General features: G+C 41.5%; 2 protein-coding genes across 2 annotated transcripts; one reads left to right on the top strand and one right to left on the bottom strand.

Moving 5' to 3' along the window:
- Window positions 1-1,153: 1,153 nt before the first annotated feature.
- Window positions 1,154-10,498, bottom strand: LOC133931738 (cAMP-dependent protein kinase type I-alpha regulatory subunit). Its single transcript, XM_062378678.1, has 11 exons — window positions 10,342-10,498; window positions 8,566-8,781; window positions 7,082-7,252; window positions 6,481-6,572; window positions 6,323-6,384; window positions 6,172-6,218; window positions 5,883-6,041; window positions 5,595-5,655; window positions 5,279-5,400; window positions 4,244-4,325; window positions 1,154-3,801 (listed from the first exon to the last, which is right to left on the bottom strand). The coding sequence occupies exons 2-11, from the start codon at window positions 8,737-8,739 to the stop codon at window positions 3,629-3,631; spliced, it is 1,143 nt and encodes a 380-aa protein (XP_062234662.1). The 5' UTR covers window positions 8,740-8,781; window positions 10,342-10,498; the 3' UTR covers window positions 1,154-3,628.
- Window positions 10,499-12,034: 1,536 nt separating this feature from the next.
- Window positions 12,035-19,148, top strand: LOC133931737 (WD repeat domain phosphoinositide-interacting protein 1-like). The gene is made up of 12 exons (XM_062378677.1): window positions 12,035-12,458; window positions 13,652-13,734; window positions 14,384-14,553; window positions 14,635-14,731; window positions 15,547-15,644; window positions 15,741-15,833; window positions 15,914-15,984; window positions 16,274-16,381; window positions 17,112-17,276; window positions 17,365-17,472; window positions 17,924-18,063; window positions 18,443-19,148. The coding sequence occupies exons 1-12, from the start codon at window positions 12,364-12,366 to the stop codon at window positions 18,562-18,564; spliced, it is 1,350 nt and encodes a 449-aa protein (XP_062234661.1). The 5' UTR covers window positions 12,035-12,363; the 3' UTR covers window positions 18,565-19,148.
- Window positions 19,149-19,366: the final 218 nt, after the last annotated feature.

The raw sequence follows: 19,366 nt of genomic DNA, 5'->3' as shown, positions 1-19,366 counted from the left end.
GCATTTATGAATGTGTTTTCATGTCAGAACTTTAGTCTTCTCTGTTTAATTTGTTCTTAATCAAAGTTAGAAACAACCACAACTATTTAAAGGAAACCATGTTGGTGAATTCTGCCAAATTAGAAGCAGCAGAGGGAGCCTGATAAGCATCGAAATCATAAAACATGCTCTCAAGCACAAATACATGAATTGAACTTCACTAAAAACTCAGCAGCATGAATAAAGATTTAAAAACCGTGTCACATGTGAAGGATGACTGATTAAAATAACCCCAAATAACTACGAGCAATAATTTTGAAGCAGCAATGTCGCTGTTTCTCAAGTACAGTTAAAAATGTTAATGATAATCAAGTTTCAAACTTTTGATCATCATCAGAAAATATCACTGCATGGATATATGATGTAAGTTGTCAGGAGTCATAAATATCCTCCTTGGGAAGGAAAGTTAGACGATCTACCAAAAACACAGGGCAAAAACATATAAAGTCAAACACACTTTATACCACTTGAAATTAAATTGAAGACCAGTGATGAAAAACATACCAAATTATTACTTTTTTATAACCATTCGATCGGAATTCAGGAAAATGTAATTCTTCTCCTTTTAGGCGTTTTGTGTTTAAAAGTGAGGAAAACTTTTAGGGACCTAAATCCACCCTGTTTTAAATAATGAATTTACAAGAGAGGAATTATAGAGGATGTGTATTTCAAATGTATTGGCATCAATTTGAATACAGTGTTTTTGAGCAGAAATGAGTGAATACAAGAGGCTTTAGATTCCTTAGACTGAGGGTAGAGTTACGTTCCCCCCTGGTGGACAAAACTCATACTACATCTTTTTGGAAACGGACCAGCAGGTAAAAAACTGTTTTTCACCCTCAAGTCAGGATGTCAACTTGGATTCTAGGAAACTACATTTTCACTACTATCTTATAGTTTAGATACCGAACATATCAAAAGAACAACCATCAGCAGATGAATCAATAATGAAAATGATTACTAGTTGAAGCTGTAAATGGATTGTCTTCCTAACAAATTGCACCTGATTTAATTTAGTGTCATTACAAGCGTTTTGACAATAAACATCATGAGCTCAACCATGTCCCTGCAAATGCAACACAAGTATTGAAAAAAGAACGAGGTCAAAACCGAATCATTTTTACTTTTTTATTGCTTAAACTGCCATCTGGAACAATCTATACCAAAAGGATAAACATCTTTGCACATACAGGAGGTCAAACTGAATACAGGGTAGAATAGAAAAAGAATGGTCCTCTGATCGCCTGCTGCTCTCTCTCTCGAGCGGCAGGTCTAACAAACTCACTGAAGGTCGGGCTAGCAGGAGTGACCGACTACTACTGTAAGCCCAGGTAAGGTAAGCTAAGGCAAACCGGGACGATTGCAGTGTGGCTAAAAACGTTTTGGAATAAAACCGGTGATGTCGCTATTTACAGGAAAACGATACGTCGACAAAAAGGTGCATGAAACCCTCGCCCCTAACACAGTCACTTCCTGTGGATCAGGATCAACACAAATCCACATGTAACCACATCCACAAGGACATCCCGAGGGCTGAGGGAGGAAACACGTGAAGATGCTCAAATAACTGTAAAGAAAGAAAAAAAATGTCCATGAACTAAAACTCTCATTGCTTATCTGACGACCCTGCAATCGGCACCAAAATCAAATGGTTTTGGACGTACAAACACACATCTCGGTTCCGAGCGAGTACAAGTGCTTTGAGTGAGACAAAAACAAAAGAAATAGAAACAGAGATGTGACTGGTTCTGGGTGGTTTCTGGTAAAAGACAGTGAAGCAGGAATGAAGAGTTGAGCTGAAAATCCAGAAGTCAACATTGTGTGATTTGGTAAAGATCTTTTCAAAACAAAAACAAAAAAAAAAAAGAAAGAAAAAGACTTAACATTTTATCTAAATAGTCATGAAGCAGTTAAGCGAGGGAGTAACAAACCAAATATTTGACAGAGGTCCTGCGTCTGCACGCAGCTGCAGGACACTTTTTTTTTCTTCGTTTTTTTCTTTTTAAATTCACGCTTCCATTCATACCGGATCACTGGATGCCTAAAACATCATGCCAAGTAAGCATAGAGAACAGATCACAAGCTACTCTGATGAGAAGACAGCCACCTTTTTCAAATAGGCAATAAGCAATGACACTAGTTTTAAATAAATATCTGCTCACGCTGCCCGTCAGCTCGCCTGTGATGCTTCCATACATAAATACTTCGGATGTCCTGAAAATCCACAAACCACCTGGTTTGCTTAAACTTTTTTTTTCTTCCAAGACGTCACTTCAATAAACCTGTATTTACCCTTTTGATCTATTGTTAAAAAGTTTGAAACCCATGACGTTTTACACAATACAATTACATACTGTTTTGTCAAGAAGAAGCATTTATTTACTTTGTGGCACTGGACACCTAAAATAGAATTTATGGAAAAATAAGTGTTTACAAAAGACAGTTAAACATATTTTTTTTAAGATCACCATCACTCCAAACCATAAGTTTATCATTTCGTCAATGATAGTAATAGAACAATGATCGATTTTTTCTATACTATGATAATATTTTTGATTACAAACCATAGCAGAAGAGTGACCAAGTTATTTGGTATATACTAAAAAAATGAATACTGAAATACACTTAATACTCTTGTTTTTTTTTCCTTTCTTTTTTAAATTTGTTCCCCCTCAGAGTAGTCAAGGCAGTTCTTGTATGGTCATTCTACCGATTAAGAGGATGATAAGGGTAATAATAACTTCTTCCTGTTTTGGGGGGCTTCAAATAGCCAGGGGAACAGAACACGCACTGCATTTCCACAGCTATGCATCTTTGCGTTTTTTTTTAAATAACCAACATTTGGCACTAGCCTGGTAGCTTCACAATTAAATAAGAACCTTTAAGTTGCACAAGCTCACCCAAACTAAGCAAAAAATCACCGATCTCATCATACCAATCACAACGGCCACCGTAAAATAAGAAACGGAGCTTCAGGTCGCAGCTGAAACCTAAAAACTAAACTCGAAGCAGTCAAACTCTTCCTGCCTCCTACAGTTTCTAGGTTCTGCTCTACACTGCTCATCTGACTGATGTCCAAAAAGAAAAACTCGGGGGAAGAATCAGTCCTCTTCACTTCAACCTACAACATAAATCTGTAACAAAGCGCCATGTAAAGTTTGATTGTCCTGTCTCATCAGTGTGAGACCCAAGTGTCTTTCAGATCTCCTAACAATCCCGTTATGTGTTTTAATTCGAAAAAATAAAACCATAACCAGCAAATACATTTATAACATAATTAACGTGATGTAACTGTGCCTACAAGGTAGCGTACAGCAGCTGGTACAAGCGCTGGTGAATGGCTAAAAGTCACCTCTGCCTGACGGGTGGTAACAACGAAATCAGCGTTGAGGAAAACAAAGAGGGAGGAGGAGAAAAAGTGAACAGAAAGAAGAAGAAAGTGACAAAAAAGCAAATTGCATTGGTGGACCCTGGGTCTAAAAGGAGGGTGGAAGAGGAGACGGAGGTAGGGGGGGTGGAGGAGAGGGAGGTAGGGGGGAGGAGGAGGAGGAAGAGGAGGAGGAGGAGGAGGAGGAGAGAGACGCCCCCTTCAGACAGACAGCGAGACGAAGCTGTTGTACTGCTGGATGTTGCGTTTGAGGATGTCGGAGCATGGACCCAGGACGCGCTCGAAGCGAGGCCGGTCGAGCTTGACACACTTGAGGGGGCCGCGGGCGACCACGGTGGCAGCACGGGGACGGTTCATCAACAGAGCGATCTCACCTGGGGAGCGCACACAAACACGTACATTTTAAACTCTAGCTCGGGTTTAACTATTTGTATTCTTTCACTATACTCTGTTTTTACTCTTTTCTCATCTTTAACGTTATTATTTTTATATTCATGCTCTAATGTTGCGTGAACCTCAAACCTCTTTTTATTATTTACTATTGTTTGCTGTCAATTCTTCCTTTTTTAACCTGTAAAGCACTTTGTAACCGTGTGTTTAAAAGGTGCCTGATAAGACCTTTTATTATTCCTTAATCTCCGTAAGAACAAACACCTTATTGTTGATCACGAGAAACAGGACTGTACTCATACTTTCAAACCATTTTCAAACATATTTTAGAGACTCTTGTTCTCCTTTTACCACACAGATGACAAATTGACAGCACAAATCGATTAAAAGAAATCAAAGACTGCCTTGATTCTGTTCAGCTCTTACCAAAGTAGTCAGATGGTCCTAATCTCCCGACTTCCACAAACTCCTCGTTCTCTGAGCGACGCTGCAACACAGCTGCAGAGCCCTGGAACCAAAAAAAAACACACACACAAATGGAAGATTGGAAGGTGCACCAGCTACATTTTCATCTCCATAAGAGCATATTCTCTGAATGACTAAAAAGCATCTGACATTAGTACATTGGTTTTGAAATTGGAAAATATAAGTTGCAGGTTCATTACTCAACCAATCACATGGATTCCTCTCAAGAGTAATAACCCTGACTTGCCACATTCAAACAACATATCAAGACAATTCAACAAATCAACACACACAAAACACTGAACCGAGCAGGTTTTAAAGAGATGCAAATTTTACCAATTATTTATTGTAATTATCTCATGCTCAGTCACAAGCTGCTTTCAGACAAGCAGTCCAGATATTTTCCTAAAGGTTTCTGGAGGGAATGTATGTGAGAACGCCCTTTACTTCTTGGTTGTATCTTTGATTTGATCAAATTACGGATTATTCAAATCTATAATTAAAAAAATGCCCATCATAATTTCCTTGAGTCAAAGGTCACATCCTCAAACTGTATTATTGTCTCACCACCTAACAACAGTCACTTTACTGTAATAACGCAGCATTTCACAAGAAAAATTATTTCATTATGTAAATAGTTGCTGATAAATTTTCTGTAGATGGACAAATCATTTAATCAACCATTTCAAATGCATGTTGAAGGTGAAGCAACATTTGCCAATCACCACCAGAGGGCGTGTGTACATGTAAAAAACTCGGATTGAAATAGTTAAACAGAAAACATGAAACAGCTTTAAGTCACGATTGGATCCAACAATTTCTGAAGTGTTTGATGAAACTGGGCCAACAGCTAAATACAGAACTGATGGAATAAAAGACGGACAGCTACAAAGACGGACACCCCATCGACACTAATAAACTTCACAGGACATCTCCTCATACTTCCAGAGGTAGAATCATAGTAACACATGGTATTGAGTGTGGAGAGAGTTGTACCTCTAAGATGATGAAGAACTCGTCTCCAGGTTCTCCCTGCACGACAATCTTCTGTCCGTCCTCGAACTGGACGGGCTCCAAGGCATCAGCGACTGTCAGACGCTCCCACTTGTCAAGGGACTCTGAGGACAGAGATCACAGAAGAAAGTTCTAAACTGAGACGATGGACCAAAAGAGGTCTCATCTAAAAGTTTTGCTCTTAAGTGAGATATTTTTATATGCTCTTTCAGGTTATTTTAATCCCAGACGCAAACACAAGTGGCTTCTATTCTTCTATTTTTACCTTGTGCCTTATTTCAAAATAAAATGGACCCACCTAGAATGGACACTTTCCTGAGGAATTCCTCATACATCTTCCTCTTTCTCAAAGTGCTTCCCTAAAGAGAAATATAGTTGTATTAGTGTAATTGCATTAAAAAGAAAATTAAATAATTATAACCTTGTTGCAGCATCTCAGCATTAGAGTCAATCAAATGTTAGATGATGGATATGTGGATATTAGTTAGTTACAGCAGGAAACAAAACTAATGTACACAGACAATTTAAAATCAACAGTGATCTTCCTTTACGTCAGACCCACGAGAACAATAACATGCGTCCTCACCATGAGTATTCTCCTGTAGCTGTCTCTGTCGATGCCCCACAGCTTGACGTTGGTCTTGGCTCTGACCGTGGCCGCCCTCGGGGTGCCGTAGATCAGGGCCAACTCTCCAAAGCTGCCTCCTTCTCCGATGCTGGTCACCCAGTCATTGTTCACATAGACCTGTCAGATTAGCAGGGTAGAAACCAATGGCCCAAAATCAAATGGCAAAAGGGGAAAACTAAAAACACGTCACATTTATTTATGATTTGAACATATTCAGGCCCAGCCATGCTCAGAATCAGATACTCACATCCATCTCTCCTTGGTCGATGACATAGAAATTGTCACCTTCGTCACCTGTGTGTAAACAGTAGTAGTGTTAATATCTCAATCACAATGGACACGTCTCAATCTGGAGTAATGTTTGTTGAAATGAAAACACTGAGGAGATGTAACTTTACCCTGCAGAATAACTGTTTCCCCAGCGATGTAGGTGACTGGAAACATGGCATCGAATATGTCACTGAAAAAAAAAAAAAAGAAGATTTGTGAGCTGATCAACTGATTACATTGACACAAATATCCAAACTTCAAAAACCAACGGCGGTTTCACATATACCTCCTCTCGTTGTCATCCAGGTGGGAGAAGAGCACATTCTTTTCAATAGCTTTGGCCAAGGCTGCCATCGTCTTGTAGTCCTTAGGAATGACCTGAGAAAACAACGCGCACGTTTTCACTCACTTAAGACTTTAAACAAATCTAAAGGAACATGGAAGGTATCAGATTTTTGTCGAATGAATTGCTGCAACCATAGACCGTAGATAAAGTCTAAATATTCCGGATATGAAGCCGAGTCTGTGCAGTAGTGATTGGGAGATGTAGCCATGGAAGTGAGGTCCCACGAATGCACACACTTGAGTCTCAGCTGTCAATCATGACATTTCAGCATGTTTTAGATAATCTAATCAATACAAAAAACCTAACTAACTGGAAAAATCTATATTCCTAAACTACTACCTAAAATGACATTAACTGATTTGTTAATTTGGTCCATGTCTCATCCAATAACATGGAGGACGCAGGATTTATGACCCAAGCTGCAGCCAGACACCAGGGGTCAAGACACATTTGAAGAGCCATTATGTCGTCCATCTTTATATTCAGTCTACGGTTGCCACACTTCAAAGCTGTTTGCTCATGTGTGTATGTGTGCGTCTACCTTTCTGACATATGAGGCTGCATCTTCCTCTGTGTAAACCTCTGCGCTGAAGGCTCCTCTCCGCCGGCGTCCCTTTACCACCGGGTTCATAGGTGGAGACACCTCCTCATCACGTGAGTCTGAGCGGGAACTGCCGGCCTTCTGTTGGTTCTGAATCTGCTTGGCCTCCTCCTGAAAGGGAAGGAAGGGATGAAGCCAGTGGTGAAAAAAAAATAAAAAGAGCGCCATCAGGCAACATGGTTACTAAACAGTTTAATTTCTGCATTTACAACATATAGAACACATACATGAAAATATAAAGAGAGAACTAATAAATAAAAAGTACATTCAATCCAGTGGTCAAATTAAATAACTGAGAAATACTACCATGAAGTTCCTCCTTAAAATAACACAGCGTTTTTCTACATCTAAAGGCTTTAGAACATCTAAAGGCTACAAAGATATACTACAGTATATGCATATATATGTATTCATAAATATGTGTTTATATATATATATTAATATGCATGTAATGTTGTACACTTCAAGAGGATATCGAGGTCACCGTAAGGTGAGAATCTTTAAAAAATCTGAAGAATAAAAAAAGTGATGAACGTTATTCCAACATGATAAACTTATTTTCAATCAATTACTACTACAAAGGTTTTGATTCATACATAGTTTCAAAAGCCGATAAGTGATTCATAGTAATAACAATTTGTGAAATCTCATTTGTTGTATGTGGACTTGTCTGCTTTCATTTAATTTAAGGAGTTATTTAATCAAGAATTAGTAACTTTGCCCAAAAGAGTTTTTACTGATATAGTCAATGTATCTGGTTTTGAACATCTCTTCTGAAACCCTGATACAAGAGTGTTAATATTTAAACCTTGTAATTGTTTGTTAGAGAAATCATGAAAAATAATATTAGGTTCACTTTGTGCAACAAAGTTGAAATAAAAAAAAAAAAAAAAACATAATTCATATATTTGAGCAGAAATGTTTTTGTCATTAAAGTGGATTTATTATCATGATTTGAATATATATCTATAACCTACTTAATTTTTGCTATGTGACTCTTGGACAAACTGACATACCCAATGACAACAATTTTATAAAAAGCTACAGAAGCTCAAATACAAAAACCTGATCGGCAAAAGTGTTGATGACATCATATAAAAAATGTAATGCTTGAACCTGAATGTCTGAGAATTCTCTCCGTCTGTGACATCTTCTGAGTTGAAAGGACAAAATTATTAAATAGATTTTTTTTTGTTTTACTGAAAAATAGTAATAAATATAATCTGACCAAATGTAAATAAATATAAATTAGGATTATGAAAATATTAGCAGTCCTAGGAGACAGATAGTAACTGTGGGGCGTAACATGAGTATGTGATGGTCAGCTTTCACTGTATAATGATTTTTCTTTCTGTCCACTGACGAGTAAGGACAACCAAACAAAATCCAATAACACACACACACACACACACACACACACAAACCTTCTCCAGCCTCTCGAAGTACTCCCTGAGGAAGGCCATGGGCCTGTCTGGCCTGGAGGTGCACAGCTGGACAATGCAGTCCTTCAGCAGCTGTTGAATGTTGTGTTTCTGCACGTACTGCTCACACTCCCTCAGGCTCCGCTCCTCCTCACTGTTCGTACTTCCAGATGCCATGACGACAACTGCGATGCTGCTGTGTGACCTCTAACCTTTGTACTGGAGAGAGTGGACAGCAACGGGAAAAAGGGCTTGATTTTAGATCATCAGTGAACAGCACGGACTAGCTGGGCTACCAGAGAGCGACAATTATCGTGTCATGGTGAGACGCGGACAGACAGAAAAATAGGGGAATGTGAGAAAAATAGAGCCAGAGTGAGAAGGCACAGAGAGTTGGGGGGTTGTTTTGGCTCAAAGGAGCCTGAGCGCCTACTACGTGTCAGGAGTAAAAACTGGTCATATGATGCGATCACACGTCTCTGTCTAGAGACAACAAATTAAAACTTGCGCAAGCACACACACAAAGACTCACACATTTGTGTTCGGTTTATTTATTCAAAACAATTAAGAGTTCTCTACCAGCCTGAATGAAGCCCTCTGTCACAGAGACAGGAACTAGCTAGAGCTGTAACAGTATCACAGCCGTGGCCACTAACTTTAGACGAATGGTGAAGGCCAGTGAATCAATCCAGTGTGAAACAGACCAAAGCATAAAAGCAAGTGCATTTGCTCGAGGTTTCAACATTTCAAGACACAACACTGTTGCCGAGCAAAACAGCCCGACAGATCCCAGATCATCTGATCGGCCTCAGTTATATCAGCTTGTTCACATAGCGTTCTGGGTGAAAGGCCTGTACTGTAACCAACAACAAGTGTATTTAAGGTGAGAAACTTTAAATGAGTAAATGTAATTATGCCAACAGTCCTGTTGAGCAAGCCCGTCTCTACAAGTGTATATTGCGTGTGCATTAGTATAATAGGATTGGGATAATTTCTAATCTGACAAGGTCTAAGGGAGATTACTAGACATGTTATCAAAGATGAGGCTGGCACAGGCTTTGGGTCACTAACTACACTTGTGCAGGGAACTTGGCAGGCGTGTTCTTATCTAAACCTATACAACAGAAATAAATGATACTGTGTTCGGACCATGTGGTAGAAACGAACGTGTCTCAGTTGTTTAATGTAAAATATCCACACTAGACAGCTAACGTGTGAATCGCATGGTTCCTGAGCTGCAGCATCCTCCCTGCTGACACCAAGAACAGGGCTGTCAATTCAATCAGGTACAACACGGCGATGCACGAATGACCTTGCTGAACGAGTGACAACAGAGAACAAGGCAGGATGGATGATGTACGGAAGCGACTGGGGTTCGAACTGGGTGAATGTCACCGCCTTTAGAGACGGTGTGAAGCCAATGCCCTGTGTGAACCATCGTCTAGGTCAGGAAGGCTTCATGAGGAGGCTGACGGCTGCAGCCAAGCAACTCCCAGACACAGAAATACCACCGAGCGTGCGTTTATAAAAACAAGTGGACAACAAACAGGCGACAGCAATGAATGTCGTGCACTTTAGCCTGAGTGTTGTGGACGCGCGGAACGTTACAGAGCGCGTCCAGCTTGATGCCTAGCTTGCTAGCTCCGTGCAAAGGCAAAGCTCTCCTCTAATGACGCCATCTTGAGCTCTATCATAAACAAACGAGCGACGGAGGAAGCGAATTTCAGCCTGTTCAGAGGTCACACGCCCCGCGGAACGGGGAGCGACGCGGATACTCACGGGAAGGTGTACGAATTCCTGCCGAGCCCTTCGCTAGAGACTCGGGATGGACGATGTTTTTCGGGAGCGAACCGTTACCAGATCCTCCTCGCTTCGATTTTTTTTTTCCCCGAGCCCTGGACCGCTGCCCCACCGGATACGGCCAGTAGCCAATCAGCGGCCGCCGCTGACGTCAATTCTCCTCGTTCTGACATGTGAGCCCGTCACCCCTGGCAACCTTAAAGGGGACCGCGCGGAAGTCGTGACGTCAATGAAATCGCTCGGCAATAAAAAAAAAAAGAGAAATCGATTAATAACCTTAATAAATTTAACCTTGATTATAGGAAACTCTCGTCCATGTTTTTATTTAGAGATTAGTGGTGATCCCTGGAGTATTATCGTTGCATTTATAAACATGAGGGCACTCTTTAAAGGGATAGTTCACCCAAAAATGAAAATCCACTCATTATCTATTCACCACTATGTCGGTGGAGGGGGTGGGGGAAGGGTTTGAGTCCACAGAACACTTTCAAGCGTAAACAGTGTTGCAGCCTAATCCAATACAATTGAAGTAACTGGTGATCAATTCTTCAACGTAAAATAACTAAATATATATTTTTTGTTAATCCCTCCATACAACTCCTATGGTGTCATCCAAATGTCAGTAATCATAGATATTAAAATTTGAATCAAAATGACACCCTGTTGACGCTGTCATGTCGAAACCTGATAGAGAACTTGTGGTGGCCTTCAGTTGTCCTAAAAACTCAAAAGGTGTTTAGTTTATCCAGTTTTGACTACTGTAAAAAAAACATGGCGGCCTCTGTAGAGGGGACCTGCTCTCGATGTACATATAAGGTATTTAAATATAAAGGGCCCTTTCTAGGGTAAAGACAATTCATACACTTTAGAGGAAACACACTAGTGAAAACATCACTAGTGAGTAACATTCAAAATGTTACTCACATAAAACTACATGTATATTATAAACAAATTGTACTTAAAAAATAGATATTAAATATCAAAACACTCATCTTGGATAAATATGGCACCTGAGAGTGTGGTGTCATTATATAAGATATGACCAGACCGTTATTACATTTTCATGATTTTAATAAAAGTATGTTTAAAATACCTGCAATGTAATTCAAGTATCAGATAAACCTAGTTTGGTAAAAATTACAGGATTTCCCACTAAACTAGATAGATAGATAGATAGATAGATAGATAGATAGATAGATAGATAGATAGATAGATAGATAGATAGATAGATAGATAGATAGATAGATAGATAGATAGATAGATAGATAGATAGATAGATAGATTACTTAATTCATCCCCTTCAAGTTTGAAATAGCATAAGATAGAGTTAAAAAACCAACATATAAATTGCTAAAAACAAAAACAAAAACACCTTAGTCAGCTAAATGATATTTTATTAACAGCAAAAAGCTTTGTCCCACAGTTGGGACGGCTGATGTCTCGCGGCAGCTTGCTGCACGTCTCTCATCCAATCAAATCATCAAAACAAATCCTCGTGACGAGACTGAAAGTGGAATTGGCCAATCAACAAGTTCTTACCTCCAACTGGGCGGCTCCTATTTTAGTGACAGTCGCCCTGTCAAATCAATCCGAGGATTTAAGAAGGTCCACCAATAGGAATCCCGTAGAGGACGGTTCGACGTGCAAATGCCAGCCAATCGCGACGTTGCTCGGAGTGACGCATCCTCCCATCAGCTGTTTTTGTTTTGCAGTGAGAATATTGAAAGTTAATAACACAATAATAACACCACGCTGACTGGAGGAGGCGGCTCGGTGAGCAGGGGTTGTTTTCCGGTCTATTGTTGGGCTGAGTCCGCTCTGTGTGTGTTTGTATGTTTGTGTGTGAGATGTGTACCACCTGAACCGGACATTCCTCTCCCCGGAGAAGAGTGTGAGCGTGGCGCTTGGAGAACCAGAGGAAGGGGGGCAAGCGGGGATCGACCCGAGCCCTAAGGCCTCCGACCTCGGCCGGCGAGACGGGGAGCGAGCTCGGCGGCTCGGATGGAGACCGAGGACCGGATGGAGACCCAGGACCTGCCGGAGGGCCCCGCGGCGGACCGAGGCTTCATCTGCGCCTCCTTCAACCAGGACACCACGTAAGCGACCCCGCGGCCCGGGCCCGGCGTGAACTCAATCTCCCTCCATGCACCTGACTGTTGCATAATTGTTTTCAGTCGTATTTACACACTGCGGATCGTTTTTAAAACAGTGTGAATGTGTGTGTGTCCGCGTCAAATCGAACTACGGCTTGTGTATGCTTTGATGAAACTTCAGCTGAAGGTTAAGTCGGCCACTGATCTAATCTTCTGGGCCTGTTGCACATTAAACCACAGTTAGTCACCAAATGCAGTTCATGCTATGTAAATACAGCATGATGCATGGCACCAAGTAACGTACAGTTAATAATTAACATGTTAACAGTAACGGTAAATGTCTTTTGTCAATTATTACTGGAAACAGCTTTCCAGGGGTCATTTTGGAACCCCCTCACTCATTTTAACCAATCATATCTGTCCTGTAGGTGTCCATTGTCCCATGTTAAGGTCTCATTAGTGTGTAAAATACAAATTAACAGACACACCAAGCTCTGTGTTTTTTCAGATACAGGTGTGTACATATACATCCACCCAAGTACTGCTTGTAAAACTAAGCAGGTGGTCAAACACTCAGCCCGACCTTCCTATCCCTTTGTCATTGTGTTCTCTTATGTCTTCAGCCATGATAAGATACGGGGTTAAATCTCTGAGGCACTTAACAGGGTTTTAATGGCAGATGCATAACGGCTAAGTTGTCTTAAAAACACCTCCTCAGGTGAAGTAAAGCTCAGGTCAGACCCGGTCACCGCCTTCTGTCAGTTATGGTCGTCTGCTAAAATTACAACATCAGTTTTACTGTAAACAAGTCACCTCAGCTCATATGAACACATGCCACAAGTATTTGATGAGCACACTCCTCCAACACCATCGGAATAACTCTCCAATGGAAGTTAACAGTCCTGAGGCCAGTGGCTTATAACGTCCTTTATATAGAATTCACTCCCTGCTGTGTGTGATATCATACGAAACTGATTGTATGTGCGTGCATGGAAAGTCATCTTCATTTCAGGTGCAAGCCAAACACATTGATCCGTTATTGTGCATACAATAGTTTCCTGGAATTTCAGCTCAAATAAAGTATCCGTTAGTCTGTCAGTCAATCACAGTATTGTTAATCAATTGGTTTAACCATAACTGTGGTAATAACATGGTCGGTTTTGTGTTGTTTGTGTGTGTGTGTGTTTTTATTGTAGTTCTCTGTCAGTGGGCACCAAGACGGGCTACCACCTCTTCTCAGTCACTGCTGTGGACAAACTAGATTGCATCCATGAGGGAGGTAGGAAGAAATCTGCTCTCTAGTCTCTTTCCTCAGGAGCGTTGAGGGCACGTGTGACAGCTCCCGCATCCACAGGACAGAACGTACATGTTTGTGGGTGTTTATGAAATCTGCTGTCATGCATGTGCACCAGCATCCCCTCCGTCAGAAGACGTGCCGTAATGGCAAGGTGACACAAGTAAAGAAGTGCAGTTCACCTTGGTCATACAACAGCTCAGACCGGCCAAGACATGTTCTCAGTTTTCTAATCCTCAGAAGCTGCAATGAGAGAAAAAGTTTATAGTCTTTGTCTGTTAAGCTGTTTAAGTGTCGGACAACAAATCAGAATCAAACAGCAGAAGGGGATGCAGCGTTCTCCTTTGTGTTATAGGTATTATGAGCTTATATTTAATCAATGAAATTGTATCGGTATAGTCCGTATTCGCAAATCCCAGGGGCTTAACAGTCTGTACAAGGTGCAGTGGACACCCTCTGTCCGTCACCCTTGACTAAAGTGAGGAAAAACTACTCCCCCCAAAAACGTAACGGGTCACCAGTGGGGGGTTCCTTCTCCCAGGACGGACAGAAGTGCCAAAGATGTCATTACATTTAAGTTTCCATAGCCTTTCTAAGTCAAAGTACCCAGCTGTCCTCTCATCTCTCTTCCCAGTCGAATGTTCGGACGTGTTTATAGTGGAGCGGCTGTTTTCCAGCAGTCTGGTGGTGGTGGTCAGCCTGTCCTTGCCGCGGCGGATGAACGTCTACCACTTCAAGAAGGGAACAGAGATCTGCAACTACAGCTACTCCAACGACATCCTGTCCGTCAGGCTCAACAGACAGGTGAGACGCAGGAACTAGACCCGTCCGCAACCTGTAATCTCGCTGGTTCTGTTCTCATCTCTGTATCACGGGCCCCCACAGCGGCTGGTGGTGTGCCTGGAGGAATCCATCTACATCCACAATATCAAAGACATGAAATTACTCAAGACCCTGCTCAACACGCCCACCAACCCCTCAGGTACGCTCAAGCTGTTATACAAACAATGATGCGGATTATATAAAGTCACATTTACAGGACATGGTTATATAGTAAACCCTGTGACAGTAGCAAAAGCCAAGAGTCATAAAGTAGTAATGTTAGTTGTGGATCAAATCTATCTATGTGTGCTAACGTTAGCCACCAGAAGCTACTGCTCAAACCACATCTAGTACGGCTGTAGCAGACCACTAAGAAAACCACTAAGTGAGCGTGAGTGCATTTTTTATTAGGACTATATACACTTATCATTTGGAAGATGAAGCTGCTATTGCTTTAAAGCTACTCAGGGGGGCTGCAAAGTCTTATAAGATAAATACTCATAATTTAAAATAGTCAAACTAGGCATTTGGCAAATATTGACTTTATACTGTATGTCTAATTTGTTAAATAACTATTACAACTGCTTGAATTCCATTTTTCAACAGCACCCAAAATATGTCAGGTGGCGTAACCAAATATTTGTAAAGATATATATATCAATTTATTTTAAGTGAATCTTGGTCAGTATCCCTCGACCCATTATTATTTTGTGGTTATGTTTGGTATTTTAAATATTTCTGCATCTCAAGCATCAAATTTAGATTTAAACATGGAAAACTACACAAATACAAAAATCAAACCATTCAGAACAATAACTATTTATGTTTACTTTAAAATGATTTGTTCACTTAAATGATTTGTTAGACAAGTAATGGCCCCAGATAGATAACAGATGAACCAGCTTTCAAATGGAGTCTGGAAGAAAGAGAAGAAACACATGAAACAGTGAAATCCTCCTCTGCCCTCCCTCGTAGGTCTCTGCGCGCTTTCCGTCAACCACAGTAACTCTTACCTGGCGTACCCTGGCAGTGCCACCATCGGGGAAATCACCATCTATGATGCCAACAACCTGGTAACCTGAATTTTTTTCTAACACAATCACATAATGGGAAGAAATAGTACTGTTGTCAAAATTCCAGTGTTGATGTCACTTGTTTGCCTCTGTCAGAGCACTGTGACGCTGATTCAGGCCCACGACAGTCCCTTGGCTGCCCTCACCTTCAACCCCTCTGGCACCAAACTGGCCAGCGCCTCAGAGAAGGTGAGGACTTGACCCCTCTTTTATCCCCCTTTGTCATTTTTGTTATCCTCCTGTCTAACCATCCATCGTCTGCAACATAGGGTACTGTTATTAGAGTCTTTGGCATTCCTGAAGGACAGAGACTGTACGAATTCCGGCGAGGGATGAAGAGGTAAGTGCTTCACAGTTAAATCCGAAACAACTGTGCGTAGTCAGGGATCAAGATGATGCACGATGTATGACACGGGTTAAAAAAAGTTCCAGTCACAAGAAGGCTAACAGGCCACATTCTCAATATTTAGGGTTTATATGAGTAAGACACTTAACTCCTGCTGCTCAGTTGCTGGAGAGGCTGTTTTAACTCAACTTTTTAGCACATGATCAAATCTTTGCATTTACAGTTTTCAGTCCCTGATGCTGTCCCTGTTTGTTTCCTGTGTGTGTGTGTTTGTGTGTGTCAGGTATGTCAGTATCAGTTCCTTGTCCTTCAGTGCCGATGCCCAGTTCTTATGCGCCTCCAGCAACACTGAGACGGTCCATATCTTTAAACTGGAGCAGCACAGCCCGAGGTAAACGCTCTCAACTCTTTGACCCGATTTGACCCGATATTAACAACCGTCCTGAGCGAGCCGATCACCTGTGGTTAGCGCCAAGTAAAGGTCCGCTGCAGTTAAAACAGTTTCTGTAAGCTTCTGAGTAGTAGCCACCGAGATAATATCAACACTGATCACCACGTGATTGATACTCTCTTGAATTGGTCAAATCTTTCTTTATGGCAGTGCATTGTAATGAATTCAGTCCCACTCCTTTTCTATCTATAAATTAAATCAGCGTTTTGTTTTCTGTTGATCAAAACATGAATTTACTGACTAACCAGCTTCAGAGTGCTGATGATGCTGGTGTGGTTTTGCTGGTGCTTTCATCCAGGTCATAATAAACCTTGGTATTTGCAGTCAAATGGGATTTTCTTTATCTGTGATCAAATCCCCCCCCCCCCCTCTTGAAAATTACATAAGTCCTTTTGCATGTGCTTTTTTCGCAAAACCACTTGCGATGACACGATTCCTTGTTTCAGAAGCCTCTTGTGTCCTTTTGTTACCCCTTGCATGGTTCATCGAAGGACAATTGAATGACCAGCACCATCTGCTGTATCTCTGATGTAAAGCAATGTAACATGTTTTCAACTAAAAGTGCCTTAATATGTCAAACTTACAGAAAAAAGCTCCTGTAGTGATTTAATGATCTTGAAATGCTATTTTCTTTACATGTTTAATCACGACCCTTCTGTTTTCCTTCCAGTCAAGATGAGGAGTCTCCTACATGGTCAGCGTATGTGGGTAAAATGTTCACAGCAGCCAGCACCTATTTGCCCGCTCAGGTGTCCGACATGATGCATCAGGACAGAGCCTTTGCGACTGTACGACTCAACATGTTCGGCCTAAAGAACATCTGCGCCCTGGCCACGTAAGAGAAGGGAGAAGAGAGTGGCGTTTGTTAACAAGTGCATGAACGTGTAGGGTCATTGACATCTCGTGTGTGCTTTGTTCGTCAGGATTCAGAAGCTCCCTCGTCTGCTGGTGGCGTCCTCGGACGGATTTCTCTACATCTATAATGTGGATCCACAGGACGGAGGCGAGTGTGTCCTTGTCCAAAGACACAGGTGTGTGTGTGTGCCCTAATGGGCTCCATCATGCACTAGTATAAATGTAATGTTAAAATGATTGAAGTTTGGAGTTCCTCATTACTCTAAAGCTGCTTTCAAACATACTCTAATGTCCGGACATTTTCCAGAGGGGCTGCATGTGAGCACGCATACATCTGAGCCAGTTGCTATCAATTCAGGGTTCGTAAATAAAATGTCAGCAAAATGTCAGAGAGAGCACATGAGAGAATACACCAGAATTGTTTTTGGAAAATTCATGGTGAGCAAGTTGTCGTGAAACTGGCTCTATACAAATATCTCCAGGAGGGAAAAGAGTTTCCATACATGTAGAACATTTTCAGTGGATTTCCAGTTTCCACCTCTACAATCTGAACTTGTGTTTATGTAATATCATCACTGTGTCGCGCGTTGTGTTGTTGTCGTGTCTCAGTCCGCTCTGTTCCCACAGGCTGTTTGACTCCGGCGAGGAGCAGGTGGAACAGAGCGAAGAGGACAAAACGGAGGATGTCCCTCCCCAAGCAGCCAGCCAATCATACGCTGCCACTGTAGCACTCCCTTCAACCCCACCCTTGGCCACCACTCTCATGGGTAGGTTAACACTGGCCATACAACACTGGCATCCTGAACTAGATGCATAGCAATTACTCAGAAATATCAGAACTACTAATAGTAAAATCCTAAACGAAAAGAGCTCTTTAGTCAGATTTTACAAAGTCATAATACAAATATTTGTTTTACCATTAAATGGCCCATACCGGATGGTGGGATGTGGAGCCTTCTGGGATTTAAAATAATATAAAAGGCTTTAAGATATGAAAAGTAAAGTTAGATTTGTTTATTTAATAATGTTCACGTGTGAAGCAGAGAAAAGACACTAAACCCCTATGACCGACGTTTAGAGTCCGATTGAATTCATTTTAATAAGCTATTAATTAACCTCCGCTGCCTCTTGTCCTCTCCTCCTCAGGTTACTCTGAAGATGGTGGAGCCCAGAAAGGCGACGTCATCCCGGAGCATGAATTCGCCGAGAGCCCCGTCTGTCTGGATGATGAGAATGAGTTTCCCCCAGTCGGCAACCAGAGTAACTGACCAAATCCCCCCCCCCCCCAAACCCTCCCATCCCTGCGAACAGTCCGACTCAACTTGCTTGGAGCATGGATGGAGGCTGGAAAACTTCAAACAATATTCCTGACGTGTTGAGACATTGTTGCATCGCCCCCAGCTTCCCACATGTACCTCTGCTGGCCTTGGGTCAAATCTGCATCCCTCTCGCTTTTGTAAGGTATATTTAAGAAAAAAGAAACAGTCAGAACATTTCAAGCTTTTTGCTGAAACAGAATAAAAGCCGGTCTGATAAGTCCCAGTGTTAGCTACCGTATTCTGCCATAAAAAAACTGCTCTCTCATCCCTTGTTCCCTCTTTAAATAAGGACCTGACATCACAGTGACATCATATTATCATGGCAGCAACCAGCTGAGCATGTGATTGGTCCAGCAGAATATGAAATCCTTTTGAAATTTTTTTCCATCACTTACAAATCCTTAACATTGGAATATCTGTCTTCAGGGCATTTTTTGTCAATCAGGCCGCAAGACGTTTGGAGCTTTGTGACGGGCATTACATGAGTAACACCTCGAGAGACAGAGAGAGAGAGAGAGAGAGAGAGAGAGAGAGTGAAAAAAAGATGCTGTTAGCGTGACACACTATTTAAACCCTGATACGTGCAGTAAGTATTGTATGACTTGCAGATGCTAGTTATCGTAGCGACAGACTAGACTGAAAACTATTGCGGAGTCACAAATGTAGCCTGATGATACATGTGTAGGCGTCGGCTCTGTGGCGGTCGACTCTAGATTGGGAAAAAACTTGACGACGAGCTGCCAGTGACGAA

Source organism: Platichthys flesus, chromosome 20 (assembly GCF_949316205.1).
Source record: "Platichthys flesus chromosome 20, fPlaFle2.1, whole genome shotgun sequence".
Taxonomy (NCBI): Eukaryota; Metazoa; Chordata; class Actinopteri; order Pleuronectiformes; family Pleuronectidae; genus Platichthys; species Platichthys flesus.
This window is presented reverse-complemented; position numbering and strand designations above follow the sequence as displayed.